Source organism: Pteropus alecto, unplaced genomic scaffold (assembly GCF_000325575.1).
Source record: "Pteropus alecto unplaced genomic scaffold, ASM32557v1 scaffold88, whole genome shotgun sequence".
NCBI lineage: Eukaryota > Metazoa > Chordata > Mammalia > Chiroptera > Pteropodidae > Pteropus > Pteropus alecto.
The window spans coordinates 17437436-17462429 of record NW_006494611.1 but is presented as its reverse complement, the minus strand read 5'-3'; the positions used below and the strand labels follow the sequence as shown (position 1 = coordinate 17462429).

At 34.6% G+C, this 24994-nt stretch overlaps 2 protein-coding genes and 1 pseudogene across 7 annotated transcripts in view; 1 reads left to right on the top strand and 2 right to left on the bottom strand.

The window, feature by feature from the left end:
- Nucleotides 1–4444, bottom strand: part of RNLS (renalase, FAD dependent amine oxidase) — a 243391-nt gene extending 238947 nt beyond the window's left edge. For both annotated transcript variants that reach the window (XM_006925976.3, XM_025042342.1), the window contains exons 1-3: nt 4295–4444; nt 3357–3462; nt 2619–2761 (exon numbers count right to left, since the gene is read on the bottom strand). In XM_006925976.3, coding sequence (XP_006926038.1) covers nt 2619–2761; nt 3357–3462; nt 4295–4412 — 367 coding nt within the window. In that variant the 5' untranslated portion in view covers nt 4413–4444. The remainder of the gene's footprint in view (nt 1–2618; nt 2762–3356; nt 3463–4294) is intronic.
- Nucleotides 4445–4646: 202 nt separating this feature from the next.
- LOC102879981 (lipase member J) overlaps nt 4647–24994 on the top strand; it is a 28675-nt gene continuing 8327 nt past the window's right edge. For 2 of the 5 annotated variants that reach the window (XM_015599834.2, XM_015599832.2), the window contains exons 1-8: nt 4647–4787; nt 5061–5119; nt 13120–13231; nt 13905–14025; nt 18777–18975; nt 19472–19581; nt 21082–21218; nt 21579–21725. In XM_015599834.2, the coding sequence (XP_015455320.1) occupies nt 13127–13231; nt 13905–14025; nt 18777–18975; nt 19472–19581; nt 21082–21218; nt 21579–21725 (819 nt within the window). In that variant the 5' untranslated portion in view covers nt 4647–4787; nt 5061–5119; nt 13120–13126. The remainder of the gene's footprint in view (nt 4788–5060; nt 5120–13119; nt 13232–13904; nt 14026–18776; nt 18976–19471; nt 19582–21081; nt 21219–21578; nt 21726–24994) is intronic. The other 3 variants (XM_015599836.2, XM_015599835.2, XM_006926029.3) reach the window with 2 other exon arrangements.
- Nucleotides 6947–9327, bottom strand: LOC102880224 (annotated as a pseudogene).

Genomic DNA, 24994 nt, shown 5'->3' with positions numbered 1-24994 from the left:
TTGGATTGACAATGAGAGCACTTTATCCTTTATTCCTCATAACAACACTTTGTAATAGTTACTGTTACTACTTTCATTTTTCCAACCAAAGAACCAAGGTATGGATTTTAAAACTCTCCTAACATGGCATAGTGAAGAAGGGACGGTAGAACGTTAATTTGAATCCAGGTATTCTGATTTCAGGGACTTTCTCAACTTACTTTGTGAAAACACTAATAGAATTGAAAACTTTAGAGAAGCTTAAAGGATATTTAAGGATATAATTGTAAAATTAAAAATCGTATAAAGAGGGTCTACAAATCCTATAATAAAATATCTGGATAGGGGAGGAAAAGACTCTTGAAGCATTAGAAAGATAATATTTTTTTTAAAAAGTTTACATACACTCAAATTATGTAGACCTTGAACTCAATTATATAAAAATCCATTTCTTTAAAAAGCAGAAATAATGTCATAAATTGGGCTTACTATTGATTTATATTTTATAATGATATTTTCCTGCTATTCTTCTGTATTTTCCAAATTTTCTACTAGTAGTATGTAATTCTTTTTTTAGGTTACTTTTTGAAATAAAAAATATTTTACATAGTGATAAAAAAATCTACAAAATTCACTGTCTCAAGAAGCTGTACAAATTGGAAATATAAATAGGTTTTTACTAAGGATTGGTTAAATTAGAACTGATAATCATCTAATAAACATATTTATTAGAAATACCTATCACTATACCTACCTACTATGTATAAGGTACTGTTATATTCTGGGTAAGCTACAAATAATTAAATGTGACCTCTTTTCCCAAGAGCTTCTGCAAAAAATTTGGAAGATAAAAACATATATTTCCCCAAACACCTAACAAAATAAAGATGTATTCTGTATGTATTCAAGGACTGTCCCTCTGCCAGAATATTAGCTATGTGGGGACAGGGACTTTGGTTTGTGTACCGTTAATGCCTGAAACAGTGTCTGGCAAATAGTAAATACTCAATAAATGTTTATTGAATAAATAAATGTACGCATGCATAGATGGATAGATACATAATACAGTTAGTAAGTACTTAAGAATGTAAATAAGTATGCATATTTTACTTGGGTCAAGTGAAAACCATGATGGAAATGATATTTTAAAAAGTTATATGGTGGCAACATATGAAGCTGATGGTGAATTTCTATAAAACGTCCAATGTTCTCACCATCTGTGGTAGTTAATCTTATGGGTCATAGAATGCCCAGATACTGGGTCAAATATTATTCTGGGTCTGTCTGTGAGGGTATTTTAGATGAGATTAACATTTCAATTGGTAGACTGAGTAAAGCAGTCAGGCTCATCCAATTAGTCCAAAGCCTGATTAAAAAAAAAAGGGGCGGGGGCTGACTCTCCCACAAGTAAAGAATTCTTCTTGCCAATAGGCTTTGAACAGGGACTTTGGTTTTTTTCTCTGCATTCGGACTTGAATTGAAACATCAGCTCTTCCTGGATCTCCAGCCTACTAGCCTTCAGATTGGAACTATACCATCAGCTATCTGCTTCTGAGGCCTTTGGACTGGAACTAAACCATTGACTCTCTTGGGTCTCCAGCTTGCCAACTCACCCTGCAAGATATATAAAATCTCAATCTTATTGGTTCTGTTTCTCTGGAAAATCTTAACTAATATACCATCATAGCCTAAATCTTAGATAGATAAATGTTCTAATCAGCAATGGTATTTACTATGTTCTCACATTGTATATTCAATCTCACTGACCTCTCCTATGCCCAGTATCAGGGATTCTTGGGGTTCTCAATAAGTAATATTTAATGAACACCGAAACAGTAATTATTCTAAAAACAGCTTATGGAACAAAACAAATTCTCAGCCTATACCTTTCCTAAATGATCTTGATCCTGGCACTTAATTATGATTCATCAATAATCCTACTTCTGCTTTAAAATATCATTTATCATCTATTTTTTTAAAAGTCCATTTCAAAACACTCGTAAAATATATAAAGAACAAATGAAAATCCTAAGAGAAAATAGACTAAAGTTATGAATAAGACATTCACAGGGAAAAAAAATGCAGAGCTGATTAATAAAACAAATATGTATAAACTCACTAATAATTAAGTAAATACAAATTAAAACATAAAGAGATACCATTTTTCATCCTATCATATTGGCAAAAGTTAAAAAGTTTCATAATACCAAGATAGGTGGAAAGAGATGTTCTCATTTACTATTGATAATGAGATATTCTTTAAGAAGAATAGGTGGCATGACCTAGTTAAATTAAAACACACATACTATTTAACACATTATTGTACTATTAGGAATTGGTCCTAGAGATATGCCTACAAAAGTATGCCAGCATTAGACATGCAGCAATATTGGTATCAGCAAGAAAACAATCCTTCAACCTCCGCCCCCCCAAACAACTTAATATTTACCAGAAAGTTAATAGTTAAATAGCTAAATGATGATATACATATCATGTTATACTGCACAAGCATTGAAAAGAACAAAACATAAACAGACCCAAAATATGATGGTACGATTTATACTATAATGGTGTATTAGTCAGGATTTTCCAGAGAAACAAAACCAGGAGGATATATATTTTTATGTATCTATTCCCACCTGATTCTTTCAAATAATGCTTGATAATTGAAGAAATTCCTTGCGGTGCCACGAAGTTACAGTCTCCTTCCTTCATTACCATTCCTTCAATAGGAGAGGTCAGAGGCTTCAAGATGCCATGAACTAACAGTTCATCATAAAAACTGAAATAAATCAATATATACAACATAATTATATACTGTAATTATCTCTAAAATACTATATATTCTAAGAATTCTTAGAAATTGTAATACTAAATAATAACTAGAAATTATCATATGATCAACTCATATGCTTTGTGTTAATAAAACATAATTCAGGTGAAGAACAGAAATGTTTTGAAAACTCATACATCTTTTGCTGACATTAGCCAAAGGTCTATTTTCTTGTATATTTCAAAATTAAAGTCAGTGAAGATAAGCAGAAGGCTATTCAGTACATCAATCTTAAATTAGTTAAGATTGACTTCCATCATAGCTCTTTTGTCCTCTCCCTCAAGACCAACATAGTAATTTATATTTACTGAGTCCTTATTGTGTTCCCTATATCTCATTTAATCTTCACAACATTATGAGGCATGTATTAAAGTGTTCCTCCTTTACCCAGGTTAACCATTTACTAGTACTATCAACAATGATAATATAATAACTTCACTATATTACAACAGGCAAAGTTTAACCCTGTTAAAAATGGATGATTTATATCGTTTTACATCACACAAGCAGTAAGACTGATTCCACCCCCATTCAACTAACTCACCTTTGGTGTTTTTTGGCATAATGAGGAGTGCGGGTGATGTACTGGGCACCCAAGTCGACTGTGCTCTGTGGATTATGAGGACTGTTGGCTGTGGTCATTCTTCCCCCTTGAATTGATTCACAGGAAAATACCTTAGCGTATTAGAATGAACATTTGCAATTTATGCTATTCACCCCATGTCACCCCAAATGGATTACTTTGCAGCTGTATTAGAAAACATTTTTAAATTGAAGGCTTTGTCATCTAACATTGTCAGGAAGTAGTTAAAAGACAATTTGGTCACTAATTTAAAAAAAATTTTTAAAGGACACATGAATAATGCAGCAGTGTTCAGCACTTTGCATGGTGCATTATTTTCACTACTTTGAAAAAAGGAATGAAGGGATAAAATAATGAATAAAATGTCATAATGAACCAATCAACGAATGCTTTCACTTTCAGCCAGGATTCATGAGAATAACCGTCCTCTGTAAACTACATCTTCGTAAAGTCTTGGTCAATGGGCACTCTGGGATCTCCTAATCTGGAGAAACGGGCAAAGGCATGGACAGGCCAAGATAAAAATACTCTTAGGCCAAGGTAAAAATATTCTTATTAGAGGCAGCGGCAGGCCCAAACTTTGCAAATTCTGGTCAGGATTCCTCCCAAGCCGCTTGGGCCTGGCTTCCAAGTGTGCCAGGTAGTCCTGCTCCGCCGCCACCGCAGCGGGAGTCGCCACCTCCAACTTCGCCCCTACTCCGGCCTTTGCCGGGCGACGGAAACCTCCGGTCACGTGACGAAGCGCGCAGTGCGCAGGCCCGGCCGCGCGGGGAGCCGAGCTGCGTGGTTTTCTTCGCAGGGTTTCTCCGGTGGGGTCGCCCTCACCTGAGAAGCTGGGGAAGGGGCCAGTCTTTCCTCACTCCTACCCACCCCTGCGATTTGGCTATTAGACAACCTACCTGAGTCCCCAGCCTTGTCCCACACAACGAGGTGCAAAGGTCGGGCCGTCTCCTTCTTCAGGAGCGCTGCGCACAAGCTCCCTGTCAGCCCGGCGCCTACGATCAGCACCCGCGCCATGGCCCGGTGTGTCCGCGGCCACGCTGGCGGGCCTGCAGTATGTGAGGGGGCCGCAGAGGCCAAGCTAGCGCTCTCTCGGCTCCACGCTCCAGGCCGTGACCCGTCCCCTGGGCAGTCCCGCCGGCTGGCCTGCAGGGGGCAGGAGAGAGGCGACCGGAGCCGCGAGGCCGGTCAGCCTTGAAGAGAGCCGCAAACCTCCGCTTTCCCCCTCGGGTTGCGTGTTGAGAACCGACTTCTAAAACTGCCTGGCGCCATCAGATAAACTGCAAATTCCGGCCTGCTCCTCGCCTAGAAAAGCCTGGAAATCAAATAGCTTAGAGTGCGAGAACCCTCCTCGCCACGGGGCTTCTGACCACAGTGGAGACCCAGCCCAAGGTGACTAAAGGGATAACTGTCTCTATCTTGTGGGACCCTTGCTCTCTTAATATCCTAAATTTGAAAGTGGGGAGGGGAGGGACTATACAAGCGACACCAGAGGAAGCTTTCTTATAGTGCCTTAATGGCCATTATTCACATAATAGAAAAAGATTGTGGAATCAAGGAGATATTTTTCTTAAACTAGCCCTTGGGCTTTGTGTATGTTTATGTATCTTCTTGAACCTCGGTTTCTCCATTTGTGAAATAAGAACGATAATGTCTACATTCCAGATTTGTGAGGATTAAAGATATTTGATTCGCCAGAAAACTTAAGACCAGTCAACTCTTCAGTAAGTATTGTTTTATGTCAGACACATTCCAAATGCTCTAAGGGCTATAAAGATGAACAAGACAAGGATTCGGGCCATTACACTTTTTTTTACCCCTAATATTACCCTAGAAATTCTCAATGAAACAACAAAAAGCAATGAGAAATGTGAACTATTAAAAAATAAAGAATTAAGTTACAAGAACATAGATAAAATTTTACCTGGAAAACCAGAGAAACTGAATATCTATAAGAACTAGTAAAATTGACAATGGTATAATGAAAACATTTACAACTTACAAGTTTTACTTTATGTCCGCATCATAAAGAAATTACTGTACATCAAATTGGTAATGGGCTAATATTACATATATCTAATAAGATAAAAACTAGAATATATGGGGTGAACATATATAGTCGAAGACATTTATAAACAAAAAAGATAGAACCGAACAGGAAAACATTGAATACATAGTAATTTACATGTAACTTGTATGTTACAAAGTACACAAGACAAAATAAAAAATAGTGAATAAATTTTTTGGAACACCCTTATTATACGAAATCTTAAAGACATAATTAAATGACAAAATCCAAAAGAAAATGTTCATAATTGGATAGAATTCTTGAATAGAAATGTAAAATACAATAAACATAGAAGAATGTTCAAAGTTTCTATATTTAAATACAACTTAAAGTGAGATACCATTTTTCATTTGTTAGGAATTGTTTTCTTAAGTGTTACATGTCTACCTTTGGCAAGAATGTAGCAAAACCCTTTAATGTATTACTGGTGGAAGCCTAAAGGACAAGTTTACTGGAGAACAGTTTGATAGTATATCAAAAGCCTTAAAACTATGCCCTTTAAATGAGACATTCCAAGTCTACAGATTTATTTTGGGAAAATAATGTACAGATATATATTAAGATTTATGTTAAAATGTGTTTACCTCTGTTATTAAAACATTAAAGTATACAATCAGAGGTTTGGGATATATGAAGCTACTAAAAAATGTTTTTGACTATGTAAGGATATATAGGAAACTACTCATTCTATAATCCTGGAAAACAGCTACAAAACCAGTAAAATCCCAGATTTTTGTAAACACACACACACACAAAAATATATATGCAGTATTAGAGAAGTATGAGAGGAAGAAAATGTACTTTATATTTTTGTATTAATTTCAAATATTTTATAAAGACCGTATATTTATAACCATATATTTGTTAGTTATAAATAAGATAAAGCTGATATGTTACAGAGAATAAAATAATAAGTCCCTGTCTTATAGTAGTTCATAGTCTAAAAGATTTCTCTAAAATTAAAAAGCTTAAATAATTGATTCTCAACCACATTCTAAAATCTCAAAATTGTCTAACTGGAAAGTCTATTTTAACTGCCCTCTGCCACCATTATTTTCCATATGTAAAGGTAGATACTAAGTTTAAGTGAGTTTGCCTAAAATTATACCCTATCTCGATGATGAGGCCAGGACAGGTCCTCATGGTCTTTTGGGTGTATTCTCCTGCTCTTTTCTATCATTTCTCCTGCTTCCTCATTTATATTTATAGTCATCATCTTCCACAGTCAGGCCTGAAACTTCATAATCATCTTCAAAGTTTCTCTTTTGTCATCCTTGATACCTATCTAAAGATACCTATTCTTTTTTTTTTAACACCAAGTTGAAATTTTTCATTTTGCTAATGTACAAACAATATAATAGTTCACTTTCTGTGATTTCTAAACACTTAACCACTGAAAAGTTTTGTGAGATGCTATGTCCTTCACAGTTCAGATGCCAGAGCCCAATTTGCCTTCCTTTCTACCCACCAAATTAATTTCTTTTCAGAAGTCTTGTTGGATGTTTTCTTTGTTGGCCTCTCCATGTTGCTGCTTAATTTGAAAGATTTCATTTTCTAATTGCACAATAATCCTTTCGATCTTGTAATTCTTACTGACCAGGAATACGCAAGTTAACTCCATTTCTCTCAATTTAGATCCAGCTGTGAGTTGCATGTTCTTTCGCTTCCAGTTTAAACCTCGAATATGTTTCCTTAACTTCTGGAGCTCTTTCTGTGCATGTTCAATCATATGAACTAGATTTTCACTATAGACTTTCCAGGCATTGCATCCATGCTGCGCCATTAGATCAGGATTCTTAATTCGAACCACTTGATGCTCTAACTGGGCTATAGAATTGTTTACACATTCTTGCCATGCAATAATGTCATTTTTCTGACCAGAGGAAGGGGCTGGAAGCTCATACTGCTTCATACTGAGCAATTTAATTGGCCAAGCAGCCAGTCTTTCAAATGCATTTTTTATTATATCGGTTTCAAAAGCAGAATAATCCGGGGCTGTCAGGTACTTCAGGTAGTTCTTAGTAGGCTGGTATCTGCGAGTTTCCTCTTCCACCAGCGCCGCAGCCGCTTCTCTCACACCAGGCGCTTCCTAACCTTGGTCAAAATATAGTAGTGCATCCATCACAACTTCTCTGGCCGCAAACCTGTACCCACCATTCTTAGGTTCGCCTGAATTTCCTATTCTTTTTTAACCTCTTTTCCTTTGTCTCTTAAACCCAATTCCATGTAACTGTATACCAGGAAAATCCAACTGTGGTCCACTTCTACCAGCAATGTACTAAAGTGCCTGTTTTACTGCATTCTTGTCAGTTGTGGACATTTGGCATTTTGAAAAGTAATCACCAACAGAGTAATTCATTACTTAGGTTCAAGCAATCATAAGGTCTTAACTGAATTATTACAATAGTTTTCTAACTGGTCTATCTACTCCTAGTCTATTTCCTGCACCAAGCTTCTAGATCAGTCACTACCATCCTCAAAAAGCTTTCAGTAGCTCTCAGTTTCATACATAATCAAGTTCAAATACTTGGTATAAAAGTATTCAGTAATAATTTCTCCAGCCTATGTTTATATCTTATCTTGATAACCTTCATACATCATGTGTTACAGCTAAATCGAATTGTTTTATGTTCTCTGAACACATCTTCAGATTTACCACTTATCTGTAGAAGTGAGAAACTTTGCTTATATTGTTCTTGAGTACAAAACATACTTTCTTGACTCGTGTTTCCAGGAGTTGTGAATTTGCATCAATTCTTCACTCTCTTCTTTTTTTCTTTTATGATCAACAATATGCTCTTGAAAAATTATCCAGAATTTGGGATTGTTATGACCATTGAATAGAAGTAACCATGGTGACTTGTGATTTCTCAGTCTTCAGAGAGTGGTATAGATACCCACCCTACCCTCCATCCCCAGTATTCAGATGGGTTATATTAGTTCAGAGCTATTGGTAACTATGGGTTTGTGGGTCCATGGTTGGCTACTGGCAGTAGTATATCTTTCTGGGAGAGCTAGGAATAGTCACATGACCTACAGGAAGTAAGATTACAAATTATCTGGGACAGATGTACTTATATTTGCTCTTCCCAGTCATTTGACCTTTTCTCTTCTATTTCTGATCTTTGCAATGCTGGCTTCTTCTGATCATTCAATTCCAGCTTAAAAGTCACCTAACATAGGCCTTCTCTAACCACTTAAACTAAAACAGCCACCCAGTGACTTTCTATTCCATTAACCTGTTTTATTTTCTTCATAACACTTAATCACTTTTAGACGTTATCTTGCTTTTTCCCCCATTTATTTTTTTATTGTTTATTATCTTTCTCATACTAGAATTTAAATACCAAGAGGGCAGAAACATTGTCATATTCAATATAGTATCCCTGACAACTAGAATCAAAGTTAGAATTCTTGAAGACTGAGAGTTCACTTTTTGCCTAGAAAGTATACAAGCCTTTCAAAGATAATAAAGTAAGGTAAGCTGAGTGATAATTCATTTAGATGATTTCAATATTGAATAACCTTTCTCAGAGAGTGCTTTTTTATGGCATAAGATGACTGTGATAATATAAACTATGCCAGTCATCTACAACTCTGTCTGTCCCCACTTAACTATGTTATTGATAAGTTGGGTAATTATTGATAGCATATCTAACAATTTTTAAGTGGGACGAAATGAAGATAAATAGCCCATGGGTCTATTTCAAAATCAGGATTTAAAAATATTTCAATAGGCAGTCACTGAAATTTAACCAAAAGAAAATTGCACAAGGATATTCAAAGTCTTACTCTTGTGTCTAGAAAATAATTTTACAGATTCGGGGAAGGAAAGCTTACAATTTTAATTTACCCTAAGCTCATTATGAGTTAACAGTATAATAGAGCTGCCAAGACAAAAAGTATGAACCTAAGCTATGATAAATGAAATACAGTGTGTAGAACAATAGAAGTGATAGTCCCACATTATTTAGATTGGCCAGATCACATCTAGAACACTATGTTTAGTGCTGGATCCCAGATTTTAAGAGAATAATTCAGAAACATACCATTCCCAAAAAGTGACCAGAATGGTAAGCAGGCTTGAAATTATCTTATTTTAGCAGGTAAAGTGGATAGAGATTTCTATCCTAGAGACTATCATTTCCTTATTGTATATTCTTGGCTTCTTTGTTGTAAATTAATTCACAATATAGGCATGGATCTATTGATGAGCTCTCTATTCTGTTCCATTGACATATTTGTCTGTTTTTATGCCAATACCATACTGTTTAGATTACTATAGCTTTGTAATACAGTTTGAAAACTGTAAGTGTGATACATCTAGCTTTGTTCTTTCTCAAGATTTACCCACAACCATTAAAATATTAGAAAATTCTGAATTTAACTATATGTTTATCTTACTAGTCAGTTTTATAGTTTCATATGTTTTCCTGTTACTTATTACTATCCTTTCATTTCAGTTTGAAGAAATCCCTTTAACATTTCTCATAAGTCCCATCTAGTGGTGATAAATTCCTTCAACTTTTGTTTCTCTTGAAAACTTTATCTGCCCTTCAATTCTGAAGGACAACATAGCTGGGTAGAATATTCTTGGTTTGCAGTTTTTTGTTTTTTTTTTTTTTCCTTTCAGCACTTTGACTATATCATGCCACTCTTCTGGCCTGTAAAGATTCTACTGAAACATCTGCTGACAGTTTTATAGGGGTTCCCTTTATATAACAAGTTGTTTTCTTCTCTTTACTGCTTTAAGATTCTCTTCATATGTTTAACTTGTGACAATTTAGTTATAATGTGTCTTGGCGTGGATCTCTTTGGATTCATATTTTGGAGTACTTTCTTGGCTTCCTGAATTTCAATGTCTGTTTCTTTCTCTAAATTAGGACTAAGTGTTCAGTCATTTTTTTTTTTTCGAATAAGCACTCTGCCCCTTTCACTCTTCTCTTTCTAGAACCTCTATAATATGTGTATTGATGTCCCAGAAAGCTTTAAGCTATCTTCAGTCTTTTTTATTCTTTTTTCTTTTTGCTCCTCTGATTGGATAAGTTTCACTGCCCTGTCTGTGAGGTCTTCTGCTTGATCTAGCCTGCTGTTAAATCCCTGTATTGAATTTTTCAATTCAGTTATTCTGTTCTCCAGCTCTGTCATTTCTATTTGGTACTTTTTAAGATGTTCTTTCTATGTTGAAATTCTCACTTTGTTCACATATTATTTTCCTGATCTAGGGGAACATCTTTATGACAATTTTTTTTGAACTATCTATCAACATATTCCTGCATTTATTCATTTTCCTTGACACTCTCTGTGAGTTAGGTAAAGCAGCCACCTCTCCTAGTCTTAGCATTTTCTCATGTATGAGATGAACATCATCAGCGGTGCTTACTTCTGGCTGTCTGACCTTTGTGATTACCCAAGCCATCTTTTTTTGTTCTTAGTGACTGCTAGTAGTTGAGGCTATACCAAGATCCATCAGTGTCCCAAAGGGGAAGATTGCAGTTAGTACCCAGAAGCAAGTTGCACCATCAGGCAGCAACTGGGAAAGTATGTAGGAAGGCTCATTTAGTGAAAAACTGCTTGGTGGCCATTTTTGCTTACTCCCTCTGTACTAGGCCTGTGTGTGTGTGGCAGGGGTGGGAGCGGGGATGGGTGCACCTGAGCACACTAAGAATTTATTTATTTGCTACAGTCCTGTGGGACTCCTGAATGTAAGCTCCATTTGCTATCAGAGCTAGGAAATTCTGGGATCCTGTCCTTCAAGAGGTAGCCACAAAAACTGAGGTGTCATATATATGTGCAATATTTTTCCATAAAGATACTGGAACTTTGGAGTGGGCTATAGGGAAAAGTCAATGGAGGTGTCCATAAGCTTCCTTGGTCTCTGGGGAGAATGGCAGTCAGCCATTAGATGTGTACTAAATTAAAAGCCTCAGGCAACAGCTTTTAAGTATGCAATAGATACAGACTGAGAAATGGGCATTTCTGCCTGCTCTCTCTGTACTGAGCTCTAGATGGTAGCTGGTTAAGAACTGTTTCTTTGTCCTCTATATTCCTGTGGGATTTCCCACAGGAATAGAAACCCCAAGCAATTTTGGAACATATCTCTTGGGTGGCAGTCACAAAAGCTAGGGTGAAGACATGTGTATAAGCATCTTTGAAGGAGATACTGGCAACTTGGGGTGGGCAGGAGGTAGAGGATGCAGGGCATATCTGTTGGCTTTCCTGATCTCTGGAAAGAATCTGAGTCAGACCATAGATGCTTGCTAAATTAGAAGCTTGACCCTCAGGCAGTTTTTGAAGTATGCAAATGGACCTTTTAGGAGAAGACTGAGAGATGGGAGTATTTTGCTTGCTTCCTCTACACTGAGCCCTGGAGCGGTAGATGCAGTGAGTGCCCTTGCCCATTAATAACTGTTTGTTTGCTTTAGTCTGTGGATCTTGAATATTGGCTTTCAGACATAGATGTTTTGGAGGCCCGTTGCTAGGGTGAATGACTTAAAAGTTGGGTCCCTAGATGTGATGTTCAAATCCTTTGCCCCTTAGGAAAAAGCTGAGGGTTTGGGGTTCCCCTCCCAACTATATGATGTTGTGTCAGGTAAGATTTATGGCAAGAATGTGTTTTAGACTTTTTTTACCTGTGTTGATCTGTGCATTTTCTCATTCATCAGATGTGTAGAAGTCTCTTAGCTAGTTTCTGGATTTCTGTCAGAGGGAATTGTCTATGTATTCAATTCAGTGTGTTCACAGAAAGAGAGCCATTCAGGAGCCTCCTCTGTTGCCGTCTTTAAAAATTGCTTGAGTTATTCTATCATTTACATGTAACTCAAGATTTCACAAAATTAACATTACCAAAAGTCCTTCTATTCCTATCTACTTAGGTGAACAAGGTATCTTAGCAGTTATAAATTTTTCCTAAGCATTGTTTCAACCATATTCAACTCATTTAGAAATGGTATGCTGTCCTAATCACTCAGTCAAAAATATTCTCTAATTTTTTTAGTATATTTTCTCAAGACCTGTGGGTTATTCATAAATTCATAAATGCATTATTTGCACTTTAAATATTTGAACCTTTTCTACATTTTTTTTTTTACATATTGTTATTCACTTTCAATTTCTGTTGTGGCCTGAGAACATACTTTGCAATATTTTAATATTTTTTGAAATTTATTAGTACTGTTTCATGGCTAAGATGATCTTTCTTAAATAGTCTCTGTGCACTTGAAAAAAATGAGTATTTTGCAGTTATCATGTTGTATTTTATAAAAGTTAATTCAATCAAGGTTTATTCTAGTCTTACTCAGATTTTCTATAGCTATACTAATACATCAATAATTCAGATCTCAATTAACTTGCAATATATGATAAATCTCTCAGAATTGGGCAAAACAATACTATAACAGAGACTTCGGAGAGAGAATTTATGCTATAAAATAGAGTAGTTGGAAAAGCATGGATTTTTGAATAAAAGAGGCCTGAATCTGAATCTACACTGTTAATTATATATCGTTTGTCTTCAGACAAGTTATTTAATTTTTCAGAGCCTCAGTTTTCTCATCTGAAAATTGTAATATTCCCTACCTTACAGAATTATTTAAACAGCCAAATAGTATTACTTGCTGCAATTTTAATAGTATTAACATCTCTTTTTATATGTAGATCCCAAATGTGGTACCTTTTCAAAGTGATATCTTTCATCCTAACTCTTGGAACTACTCATGGTGCCTTTCGATATAAAAGATCTGTGAACCCTGAAGCAAATATGAATATTGTAAGTTTCTAGGAAATAAATGCTAAGCTGCTGAAATAAGTCAATGCTACTATTCAATTTAGGGGGTTTTTATTTAGTAGATCTACAGTCAAATTTATATCTCTATATTCATATATTTTGATATGAGTCAACTAATATTCCTCATCTACTGTTCTATAGTGCATTTTTCCCCTTTAGCTTTATTCTGTCTTTGTGATGAAAATATTTATAAATATATCCACACCTCCAGGGAGGACTTATCAATTTTCTTCCATATACATACCTACATAAGATTTCAGATGTAAACTTAGCTATATGCATAAACATGCAAATATTTATGGATGAGCATATATTTTAAAATTATTTATGGATGAGTAAGTAAAAGTATAAGTGATTAGTAATTAGAAAAAATAATGGGTTAGTTCTTGAGATATATCTTGGGGGCAGGGGTTTTATTGATTTTTTAAAATTTGTCCATAAATTCCTAGTGTATAAGACAGATGCTTAGTAGGTATTTATAAATATTTATTACTGAATGAGTCAGTAAATTAATGGAAATAAAAAATAGATAAGCCTGAGGTTGAGAGAGAATGTGAAAGTGAAAGTTCATTGTTATAGTAATAAATTAGCTTAATTAGATTATATTAATTGACTAACAATCTTATTCTGAAATCTTTGCTTTTTCTTTGTCTAGAGACAAATTATTTCCTACTGGGGCTACCCAGATGAAGAGTATAATGTTGTAACTGAAGATGGCTATATCCTTGGCCTTTATAGAATTCCTTATGGGAAGACAAAAATTTATAACAATTCAGGTAATATTTAAGATAAATTTCTGACTGTCTGAGGCCTGAAGTTCTTAACTTCTCCATTTCTTTTCAGTGAGTTTAGGACAAGAAAAGGATTTGAAGATTTAGTGAACAGTTAATTTCTCGTATATCTCTCTACATTCTTCAAGAAGAGAGTCTGATTCTCTCCTGGCTTCCTAGTCACAGAGTGGTTTTAAAGTATGGTGGAACACAAGTTGTTCCCCCCAGATTTTCCTTGTGGATCACTTTACTTATACATGTTGATTCTCTAGAAGTTGTTGAATGATGGGTTAGAAATACTTGAAACACGCACACACAAGAAATACTCGAAACAATAACATTATTCTGTAATTTTGAAGAATGGCTGGTAATTTTTTTCCCCTTATCTTTAAGGCTCTCTCTTCTAATAACAACAAAGACTTCAGGTTGATATCAGCCTGATGACTCTTTTTTCCAGTAATAAGTACATTACTAGAAGAGTGAGGTGCAAAAAAAAATGCACTAGAAGTTGTCACTGGGTTATAATCCTATATCTGCCACTTACTAGCAGAATGTGTTGTGGATTAATTTTGTTTATTCATCTAACTGCTCAAATAAAAGCCAGTTTTTTTTCTTTTCTCTTTAGATTTTCTCCCTGAAAATAATTTTTCTCATATTATAGGACACCCTCTCAAGTTCTCGTTTTGAATATTAAAGTACATTTCAGACAAGACATTAATTTGAAACAACCGCAATCAATGTAATTTTGAATCTTTATAAAGGACGGCTACTAGACAGAAAATGTTAACATAGATTTAACATAATTATAGTAATCATTCCAGAAGGTATGGCATAATTTTGCAAATACTATAATAAAAGATATAAAGATAATTTAAAAATACAGTGCCTTAGAGTTCTCTAGAAGCAGGGCCTAAAGCAGAAATTCAGTGTTATTTATTGATGGAATACTGTCAGGAGAAAGTAATGTGGAAATCAGTTTAAGTCAGGGGAAGGAACTAAGGAAGGAAGTCACTCAGCTAAGTTTAGCTACAATATGATCTCAGATGAGCTTATGGATTCATGAGCTTATGGAAGTGGTCCCCCCTTGAAGTTTGATAACTAGCTTTTTGCATTCCCATATCAGTTAGTCATCTCTGAAGACTACCCATAGAAAGAGATGTAATCTCCTGGGTAAGGCAATTCCCATTTGCCTGGGGGGCAATTTTACAAAGAAAGAGGCAACAGTGAATCTTTCTAAAGCAATACTTATAACAGCTGGAAGAATGGTTTACCTGCTTGTTAAAGGAAATATAGGTGGGGAACTTAAATAGTGTACCCCTTGCACTACTCAGATCCACTTGTTTCTCACATTAAGTTTATTTCATCCAGGTATAGCTTTTCCAGAATTATAATTGGTCAGAATTTCTGGGGAAATTTACAAGAGAAAGGTTAGTGGGGAAAATTACTACATTTGCTATTGCAGTTGATCCTAATGTCATAACTCGTACTGGTAAAGGCCCACCTCTACCCACTGTAGATCTCGGGCCGCCCCCACCGCCCCACCCCCAGCTATCTTTCCTGATGTGGTAAGCCAGGCCCTCATCTCTACAGGTTACTCTGTCCGTAACAGGTCGTAGTTGCTGTACTTGTACATTTGCAGTTAAAATGGATCACCTGAATACCAAATATATTTTTCTTGTCCTCATTATGTATGAGCAGCCCTATCTCCTCATGATGTTTAGAGCCAACTACTCCTGCCAGTATAGTAATTCCTTTCTCTGCCTCCCAGTGTTCTAACATGAGGAGCCCAAAGTGACCAGGCAGCAGTCATAGCTTTAAATTTATTAAGATGTTTACTGTGTTTCCTGGTAGAAACATTTTCTTTCTGAGAACCAGGACCTCTAGATCTATAGAACTTAACATTGTGAGGACAGAAAGTACAAGTTCTTGAGTAAGTTACTGGGAGTAATAGTGATCCTTAATCCCACCTTTTTTTTCCTCCCTCAAACTCATGATTGTTCTAATTAGAGAAATCAGCAATATATTATGGCCATTTGTTTAAGATATATAATGAATTCTAAAGGATACCACCCATACCTCCAGGATGTTATCTCTCCGTTAACATCTCCCCAGACAGCGTCTGTCTGACATTTATTGGTTGGGTTACCCTAGTACTTGGTTGGTTAGTTAGTTTGCATTGTGTAGTTGCCCTTCCTTTTCCCCTCACCCCCACCCACACACAGGTTGAGTATTGTTCTGGAAGGCTGAAGGAGGAAAGATTAGTTTCCTGCCCCTGCTGTATAACTGCTGTTTCTTCTCACAGGTCTGCACCACAATAAACACTTTTGTAAGACTTTTTCTCATCTTTTTTGTGAGTTTCATATAGGGTTCATAGGGAAGAGCTTACAGGAAAGTATGGACTTTCCCAATTTCTACTGTACCTAGAGGCTTCATCTCTACCTGGCCTTGACTACTACTTTAATTATTCTACCTGATCTGTCCTGATTGTGTCTCCCACACAAGGGAAGACTTATGTCTGCTTTCTCCCTGAAAGCACCTGTCTCTCCTCAGATTTGGGGCCCAATTTTTGCTCTGTGACATAAGCTCTCTTATGAATTTCTTTTTTAAGTCATAAATTTGAACCTAGTTTATTATAAAAGTGAGAGTAATATTTTTTCCATTTTATACTACATCTTAAAATGGAAGCAGAATTTCTCTACTTCTGAGCTTTTAGATTCTGCTGGTGTCCTCATCAGTGTATTTATTTTCAACTCGGTAAATGGAATATCCTCCAAGCCCTTCGAAAGCACATTAATCAGTTGATGAGTGTTCTGGTCTTATTTAATAGATTTAGCATACTTACATCTAAGCCTTTTTATCCTTTCACAATCTGCTGTTGCAATTCTGGAATTTTCTAAGCTTTCAAGAAATCGAAGCAGAGTGTCAGGACTGACCTCAGGAACCGTTGCCCGTGTGTTAAATCCTGTGTTATGAAAGTGCGCTTCCATTTGAACAAATTCTCCCTTATTCAGACCTATATCCAGGACATATATATCCCCTGTCATCTAACACCTAGGCATCCTCTCCCAGTTCCTGCTGTTACATACATATTAGCCAGATTTTGGAGCTCCTTTAGAATGTAGTCTCTCCTCTCTCAGGCCCAACACTTCTTCAGTCAAACTACACTGGAACTCAACGGTACTTAACTGAATGAGTATCCAGGAAGGGATTGGGGTAGATCTTGAGGAGAAGAAGCCTTGTTATAAGTCAGGGTGCATTATTCTCTAACAAAGAGGAGTGTGTCACTTCTGCAATGCCAGTGAGTTCAGGGACATAGGGGACTCAAGTTTCTGAAGTTCTACCCAGATACTCCTATCTCAAGTCTCAGGGTCCTACTTCCCTATCAAGGCCCTGAATATGGCACGGATTCTTCTCAGTGCTAAGAATTGAAGCTTCCTGAAGTTCTACTACTGTTACAATTAGGTCTGGACCATGATTTTCACATCAATTTGCCCTCTGGCTATAGAAGATGAGGGTGTTTAGATGCTGCCAAGGAGGTCTTATGACTTTCACACTTTGCTTCAAATTGTTGATCAATTGCCCTGAACCTATAATTTTCTCTCTGTGAAACATTGTTGACACTCAGCAACAACTACCCAATTTCTCAGACCTCATAATGATATTTCCTCTGTACCTCTTAACTGTAAGACATACTGTATAAGCCAGTCATCCCTTTCCTATATTGTCATAGGAAATATGAATATTTTAGCCAATGGAGTGCTGCAATATGTAAGTTTTTTTCAATAATCCACCTAGACTCAATGCCAGCCAACCAGCAAGTCATCCAAGTCCATAATTCCATCCATAAGTGTTTGTTTCCTTAATCACTTTTGGTAGTAACTGTTAGATCAAATTCCCTAGAAGTGGAGCCTGTGGAAGGGAGTTGAGTGCACATTATTTATTGATGAAATCTCAGGAAAAAGGTAATAGGGAAAGCAAAAGAGAAAAGAAGGAATTAAGTAGATGTGTGGTATGATGAGGAGTTTAACTTTAGCCTGGTCTCTTGGGGATATATAGAACATGGAGTACAACAGAGTCGGTCCAACTTTGAAGCAAAGGAGTCAGTATTTTGTACCTTCGTATCAGTTGGTCAAAGTGTAGATTGTCTTCTTCCTCCCCCAATGTGGGAGTGCCCATTTAGCCAATAATGCCAAAAGTGCTTCTCCTGAGAAGGAACAGCTGTATAGCTGTGTACAGTTAGCAGTTAACACAGCTTAGTGGGATCTATGCAGGGAACCAACAGCATTACTTTAGTAGATGATAATGATGTGGATTATGGGTAAATGACAACTTGGGGCTTAAAACCAAGTTACTAGTGAACAGTGATTCAATGATGACACCTATATTGATTATATGATTATAAAATTGTTTTATGAAATGAAAAGTAGGAAAATCATATAAATATATTTTATGTAATATTATTTAAAATACATATAAGTGCCCAAATTATTATTAGATAGTTGAATATTCTGTATCATTAAAGTTTATTTATTTAAGTGGAACATGACTTAATTGCCTACTTGGTCATTTGAAAGAAATTATTAGTGAACTATGTTAAATAGATCTGATATACCATAGGGTTAAATATTAACTTACCCTATTTATATAATTTTTTTAAATCTTCAAATTATTATATATCAAAAGATTGAATTTCAGATGAGATATTCATGTAGATACTACAAAATTTAAAACAAAAAATTTTCTGCATTTTTTTCTAGCTCAGAGGCTTGTCGTATACTTGCAACATGGTTTGCTTACATCTGCCAGCAGCTGGATTTCCAATCTTCCTAACAACAGCCTGGGCTTCATTCTGGCAGACGCTGGTTATGATGTATGGATGGGGAACAGCAGAGGGACTACATGGTCCAGGAAACACATGTACCTAAAAACAAATTCCAAAGAATTTTGGGCTTTCAGGTATAAATAAAATTAAGTAATGTTTCATTTTATTTTATAAATGTATTGAACATTTTTCTTCTTTTTGAATAAAAGAAAGTAAAATATATAAGCCTCTTCTCTAAACTTGGCTTTCAGTAGACCATCAAAATTTATGTAAATTTTAGCTTGAAAATTAAAGAGTGCTCATTTGATTTTGAGCTTGTTCCTCATTTTTCAGCAGTAACCTTTATTGACTAACTACTCTTTTACTCTGTAACCTATATATTTAGCCTACCTTACTGTATTTAGTACATACAAACATCGTCTTTATTAGACTGCCTCGTAACTAGTTTATTCTCTTGACTTTGTGTTCTCTATTCACTAGAAGCCTCTATTCACTAGATACAGTATACCATGCAAATTCTTGATAATACCCAAAAAGAGTTGAAAATTGCTTTTATTTATCATCTTCAAATGCGAATGTAACATCAGTAGAAAGTGCATTTTCCTTTTTCTTTTTCTTTTTTTTTTGTAGTTTTGATGAGATGGCTAAATATGACCTTCCAGCCTCCATTGATTTCATTGTGAAACAAACAGGACAAGAGGAAATATTTTATGTAGGCCATTCACAGGGTACTACTATTGGTATGGCAAAAAAGATTGTTGCTAATATTCCTTAATTACATTTTTTAAATTTGTAGATATACTTATTAAGGCTGTAGATAAGCTTATAAATCTATAAGTAAAATGAAAAAGAATTGTGAGACAAGCGTCGCATAGCAGTTTCCTGGAAGCTTACATCCTGCTTTAATTCCACATAGTCTTCTGTTGTCACAAAGAACTGATGTTAAAAAACAAGATTGTGGTTTTGTGTGTTTCTAATTGGGTAAAAGTTGGATATCTATCTTAAGATCAAGTGAGATTATAACTATCACTTGTTCTATAAATAGAAATTTCAAAATTATTTTCCTTTTTAAAACTATAACTTAGGGCGTATGAGTGAGAGAATTGAAAAGGTTATTTATGATTTTGCATTTAGGACAAATTAAACTTAAGAAATGCACAAAGACAAGAAAAGCCTTTATATAGTTAAAGACAACTAGAAAAGAACTTTCATGTCTTTACAACACTAATGTTTCTACCTAATGCATAATAACTTAACTTTCAGAAAAAATTTCCTAAGACCTAACATAATTCTCTTGCATGGTATTATAAACCTATTTATGTATACTCTTTCTACTTTGGAATTAGAAAAGGCTATTTTATAATAGAAGCCAATATTAAATGAGTCTCTTCTAAGATGAAGAATATCCCTTTCTTTTAGGGATAATCTACTTCCTACTACAAAAAGTGTATTGAATAACAACCTAATCCTGTTTTTCATAGATCTTTTCTCTGACATTTATTAACTATGTGGGTGTCTTTTCTCTGACATTTATTAACCGTGTGGGTGACATTTATTAACCATGTGGGTCCAAATTTTCATCAGCCATCCAATTATCTGGAACCAAGAATCCCAGGAACTTTTTTAAATAAGAAAAAAATGGGTTCCAGAGTTTATTGACTCATAATATGGTATATAATTCTTTTATTTGACTTCTTAGAACTCGGGGGGTAAAAAACAATAAAAATAGAGATGTGCACAAGTACATAGCTTGATATCAAAAAGGGAAAAACTACTTTTTGTCGTATTGATGACTTTATCAATAAAATGTAAACTAATGTTTAGTATCCTCTGTACAAGAAGGCAAGGACATTTTAAAATATATTAAAGCAATTTGACATTTATTGACTCTCTCACCTAAAGTGTAAGATTAATCTATCTAAAAAATTTACTTACCTCATTTTCACCATTGCCAATTATACAAATATTCAGTATTGCTTCTGATTTTTAAACTATGGTGTTACAAGACTGACTGACTCATTGCTAACTTATCATCATTTATGGTCTATACACTAGTTTTTAATCCTAATAAGCATTATGTTGTGATCAATATGCATGTCTCATCCTGGATTATCAATAAATGTTTGGTAAGTGATTTTAAAAAAATGAATGAGTAAATTAATTATTCAGAACCTTATTCAACATGGTGTCATTTCTCACATGCTTGAAATTTCTTAATAGTTAATTTATATTTTTTTCAGCTTTTATAACATTTTCCACAATACCAAAGATAGCTGAAAGAATCAAAGTATTTTTTGCCTTAGCACCAGTTTTTTCCATTAAATACTTAAGAAGCCCTTTAATTAAAATGGCATACAAGTGGAAGTCAGTGATCAAGGTATGTTCTTTCTTTCCTTTATATAATTGATAACCCAAAATAACAATGATTCTATATTTTCAAAATAAAATGTCTTGACTATGCTTGCACAGCCAAATGTATGAATTGAATTTTTTTGTTTTATTTACACTAGATTCTTGCCTTTTTTCCTACCAAAGTATAGGATATAACTTATGGTAACTTTGAACATCTCACTGTGAAAGAAAATCCAGCAATCAAATCATCTCTAAATTCTGCTTCCAAGTTTTGTCCTCAATTTGAATGTTTAAACTACTGTGAGATATGGCATTTGGTTGTAAATTATTTCTTAATGAATTGTTTTGGTCTTCCAAATATGAATAACATAAATTTATTTTACAGTTTTTTTCTGGCAGCAAAGCCTTCTTACCTAATACTGCATTTAAAAGACTTATTGGTTCAAAGCTGTGTCCACTAAAAATTTTTCGTAAGACTTGCCGTGATTTCTTGTTTATGCTATATGGATATGACCCGAAGAACTTAAATATGGTGAGGACAAGTTCTATTAAAAAGTATTTTGTCACTTTTTAGAAAGCAAATCATAATAGTGCTTATTTTATTTTTTGTGTGTCATTTTATGATATAGCTATACCTATCTATCATTTATCTATATATTAGCAGTAAAATTCTTTGCCTTTCTGATTTTGTGGCCATACCAACATTGTGAAACTAATTTGATTTGTGTGATGGGATTATTTGTCTTGCTTTCTGTTAAGAATAGAGAGCAGCTGCTGTGATGAGTATCTTTATTAGCCTTTGCTATTGGGTGTTAGTTTCCTGAGGTTTCTTGAATTTAGATTGTCTTCTATTCATTTGTTTCCCATGACTCCTCCTCTTATGTCCTGGTTCCTAACACTGTTTCCCTTCCTTGTTGATCCTTTTGTAATTAGAATTAGTGCCTGTCAATTATCTTATGTACTTCATCAAAATTCTTGATCCTCAAACTACTATATAGATTCTCTAAAAGATAAAAGTATTCATTCTAAAACTTTTTCAACACATTAAAAATCCAGATTTGGCAGAAGCAATTGTGGCATTTGGACTTGTTATTGGTTCTTGTACCTTGACCTTTCAAGACTTCTTAATAAGAACCAATTTATTCATTCAAAGAAAGAGAAGTGTTCTCTTAATTTCCAAAACATTTTTTCATACCACAAAGACTTATTGATTTTGTCCAACCTCAAGAAGGTCTTACCCCAGTTCCAGAGAGCTATACAGACAATTACATAAATTTGAAAGAAATACTTCAGAATAGAAGAAATGAACTCAGTTTTCTTTTTCCCATAAAGGTGTGAGCAGTGTAAATTCTGCCATAGAAGCTTTTAAAAAGACTATTTTAATATATTCTCTTTCACATATAATTCTGTCCATCTAGTATTATATAACATAAAATGACTGGAAGAATTACAAATATAATTTTTCTTTTTGCTTGCCATATTCATCCATTCTATATTTTGGGTAGTATAATTGGCGTTGCTATATTTTCTGTAATTATACTGTGGTGTCTTTGAGAACTCTTTGTGTGTGTGTGTGTGTGTGTGTGTGTGTGTGTGTGTGAACTATAAGGAAAGCTTATACTCTGGTTTCTTTGCCTTTAAATTTGTGGGTCTCCCTTCTGGGACAAAAGTTGACAATATCATAGGTTGTAATATTGTTGTGTCCTAAATTATTTGGGATTAGGAATGTTTTAGATGGAAAAATTTCACACACAGTGTGTATTGGAACAGTAAGAGTGATTCACAGTATAGTTCAGTTTGATTCGGTCTTCTTGATCCTCTAAAGATTTATGGAGAAGATAGAGCATGACTTGGAATTTATTTCTTATAGTCAGTATAAATAACAGAAAGAAAAGCTCACAGTTTATAAAAAAAAAAAAAGGCAGTGAGTAGAATCAGGCCAAAAAACTATGAGCATATGATTCGAACTCTATGAGATTTTGGAAAAAGCAGAAAATCATTTGAAGCAATAATGGCCAAAATTTTTTATATGTGATGAAAACTAAAATCTACAAATCCAAGATGTTCACTGAACCCCAAGAAAGATAAGCATGTGTGCATATGCATATACATGTGCACATACACATAGATAAAGACAAAAATCAAACTGTTGAAAACTACTGATAATGAAATCTTAAAACAAGAGACACATAACAATAAATAGCAAAAAGGCAGATTTAACCCCAACCATACAGATAATTAATACAAATGTAATTATCTATTGCCTTTAAGTAATAGATGACATTTTCAGGTTGGATGAAAAATCAGGCCCCAAATATATGCTGTCTACAAGTTCCTCACTTAAAATATAAGGAAACAAGGGAAAAGAAACATGGGAAAAGACATAACATTGCAAACACTACTTATAAGGAAGCTGGAATGGCTATATTAGTATGAGAGAAAGCAGATTTCAGAACACAGAATATTACCAAGAATATAGAGGAACATTGCATAATGATAAAGACGTCAGCTTATTAAAAAGACAATTAAATTAACAAAATTGAAAGAAATAGAAAAATATAGAATTTATATATTTTGTACTTACCTGTCATTAAATAATAGAACAAGTAGAGAATCAGCAAGTATTCAAAGGCTTAAATAATAATCAACCTGACCTAACTGGCATTTATGGAATACTCATTCAACAATAGTAGAATATATACTCTTTTTAAGTTCATATGGAACACTCATCAAAATAGGGCATATGCTGAGACATAAAACAAGTCTTAGCACATATAAAAAGATTAAAATTATAGAGAGTACATATTTTGATAGCACTGTGTTTACCCAATTCCCGTTGTCCTGGCAATAAGATTCCTACCATATAGTAATTATATTGTAATGAAAAAGTCCCTCATGTATATTGCAATCAGAAGCTAATCACATTTTTGAATTAGCTTTGCCATGTAAGGATTTGCTACAGACAAAGAGGTAAAAGTGTGAAAGGAATGAATAGGACATGAGTAAAAGAATTATATAAATCTACATGATTGAAAGTATTTGATGGCCCTACCTATTTATCTGTTATTTGTCCTGCTTCTTTTGATTAACATCACTATTCTGTCTGTAATAACTCATTTAGTTGTATAGTCACATTGTCACATCTGGTCAACTCCAACATCACTGCTTAAGGAAACTTCAGAAATCAGAAGTCCTGGCCTAAGAAAAGGTGGTTATTTTCTCTTTTGGTGCCCCATAGAAGACATCAGAGCAACATGGGCAGGCTTCACTTGAATTTTCTCCATGTGATTTATATTGTTTGCCTTCAGTTGTAAAGCAGAATAATCTAAACACTCAATGTCAGACAGTAACATAAAGGAGAAAATATAAAGTCCTTATCTTTAGAGGACCAAAGTAATGATAAGTCTCCTTAGACAATCTAGTGAAAAGATTTTTACAAACAATTACAATACAAAAAAAGTCTGATAATAATAGATAAAAATTATCATGAGAGAAGAGAGAGCATTACCTTCTGAAAATGATTTTGCATTCGTCTATTTCCTTTTGAGGTTCTATTAAACCGATGTTCAGTTAAATAGTTATATTTTGAGGTTAGCAGGTGCATAAGATTCTTTTTAGTAAATTAGTCTTTTGATAATATTTTTAAAATGTATTATGCTACTTTATGCTTTAAAGTCCATTTCTGATATCAATAAAGCTGCATATAGATTTCATAATACTTAATGAGTATTTTTCCCACCTCACACTTATGTTTTATACATGTCTCTTATAAATCACATAAAGTTGGCTTTTTTCCTCACT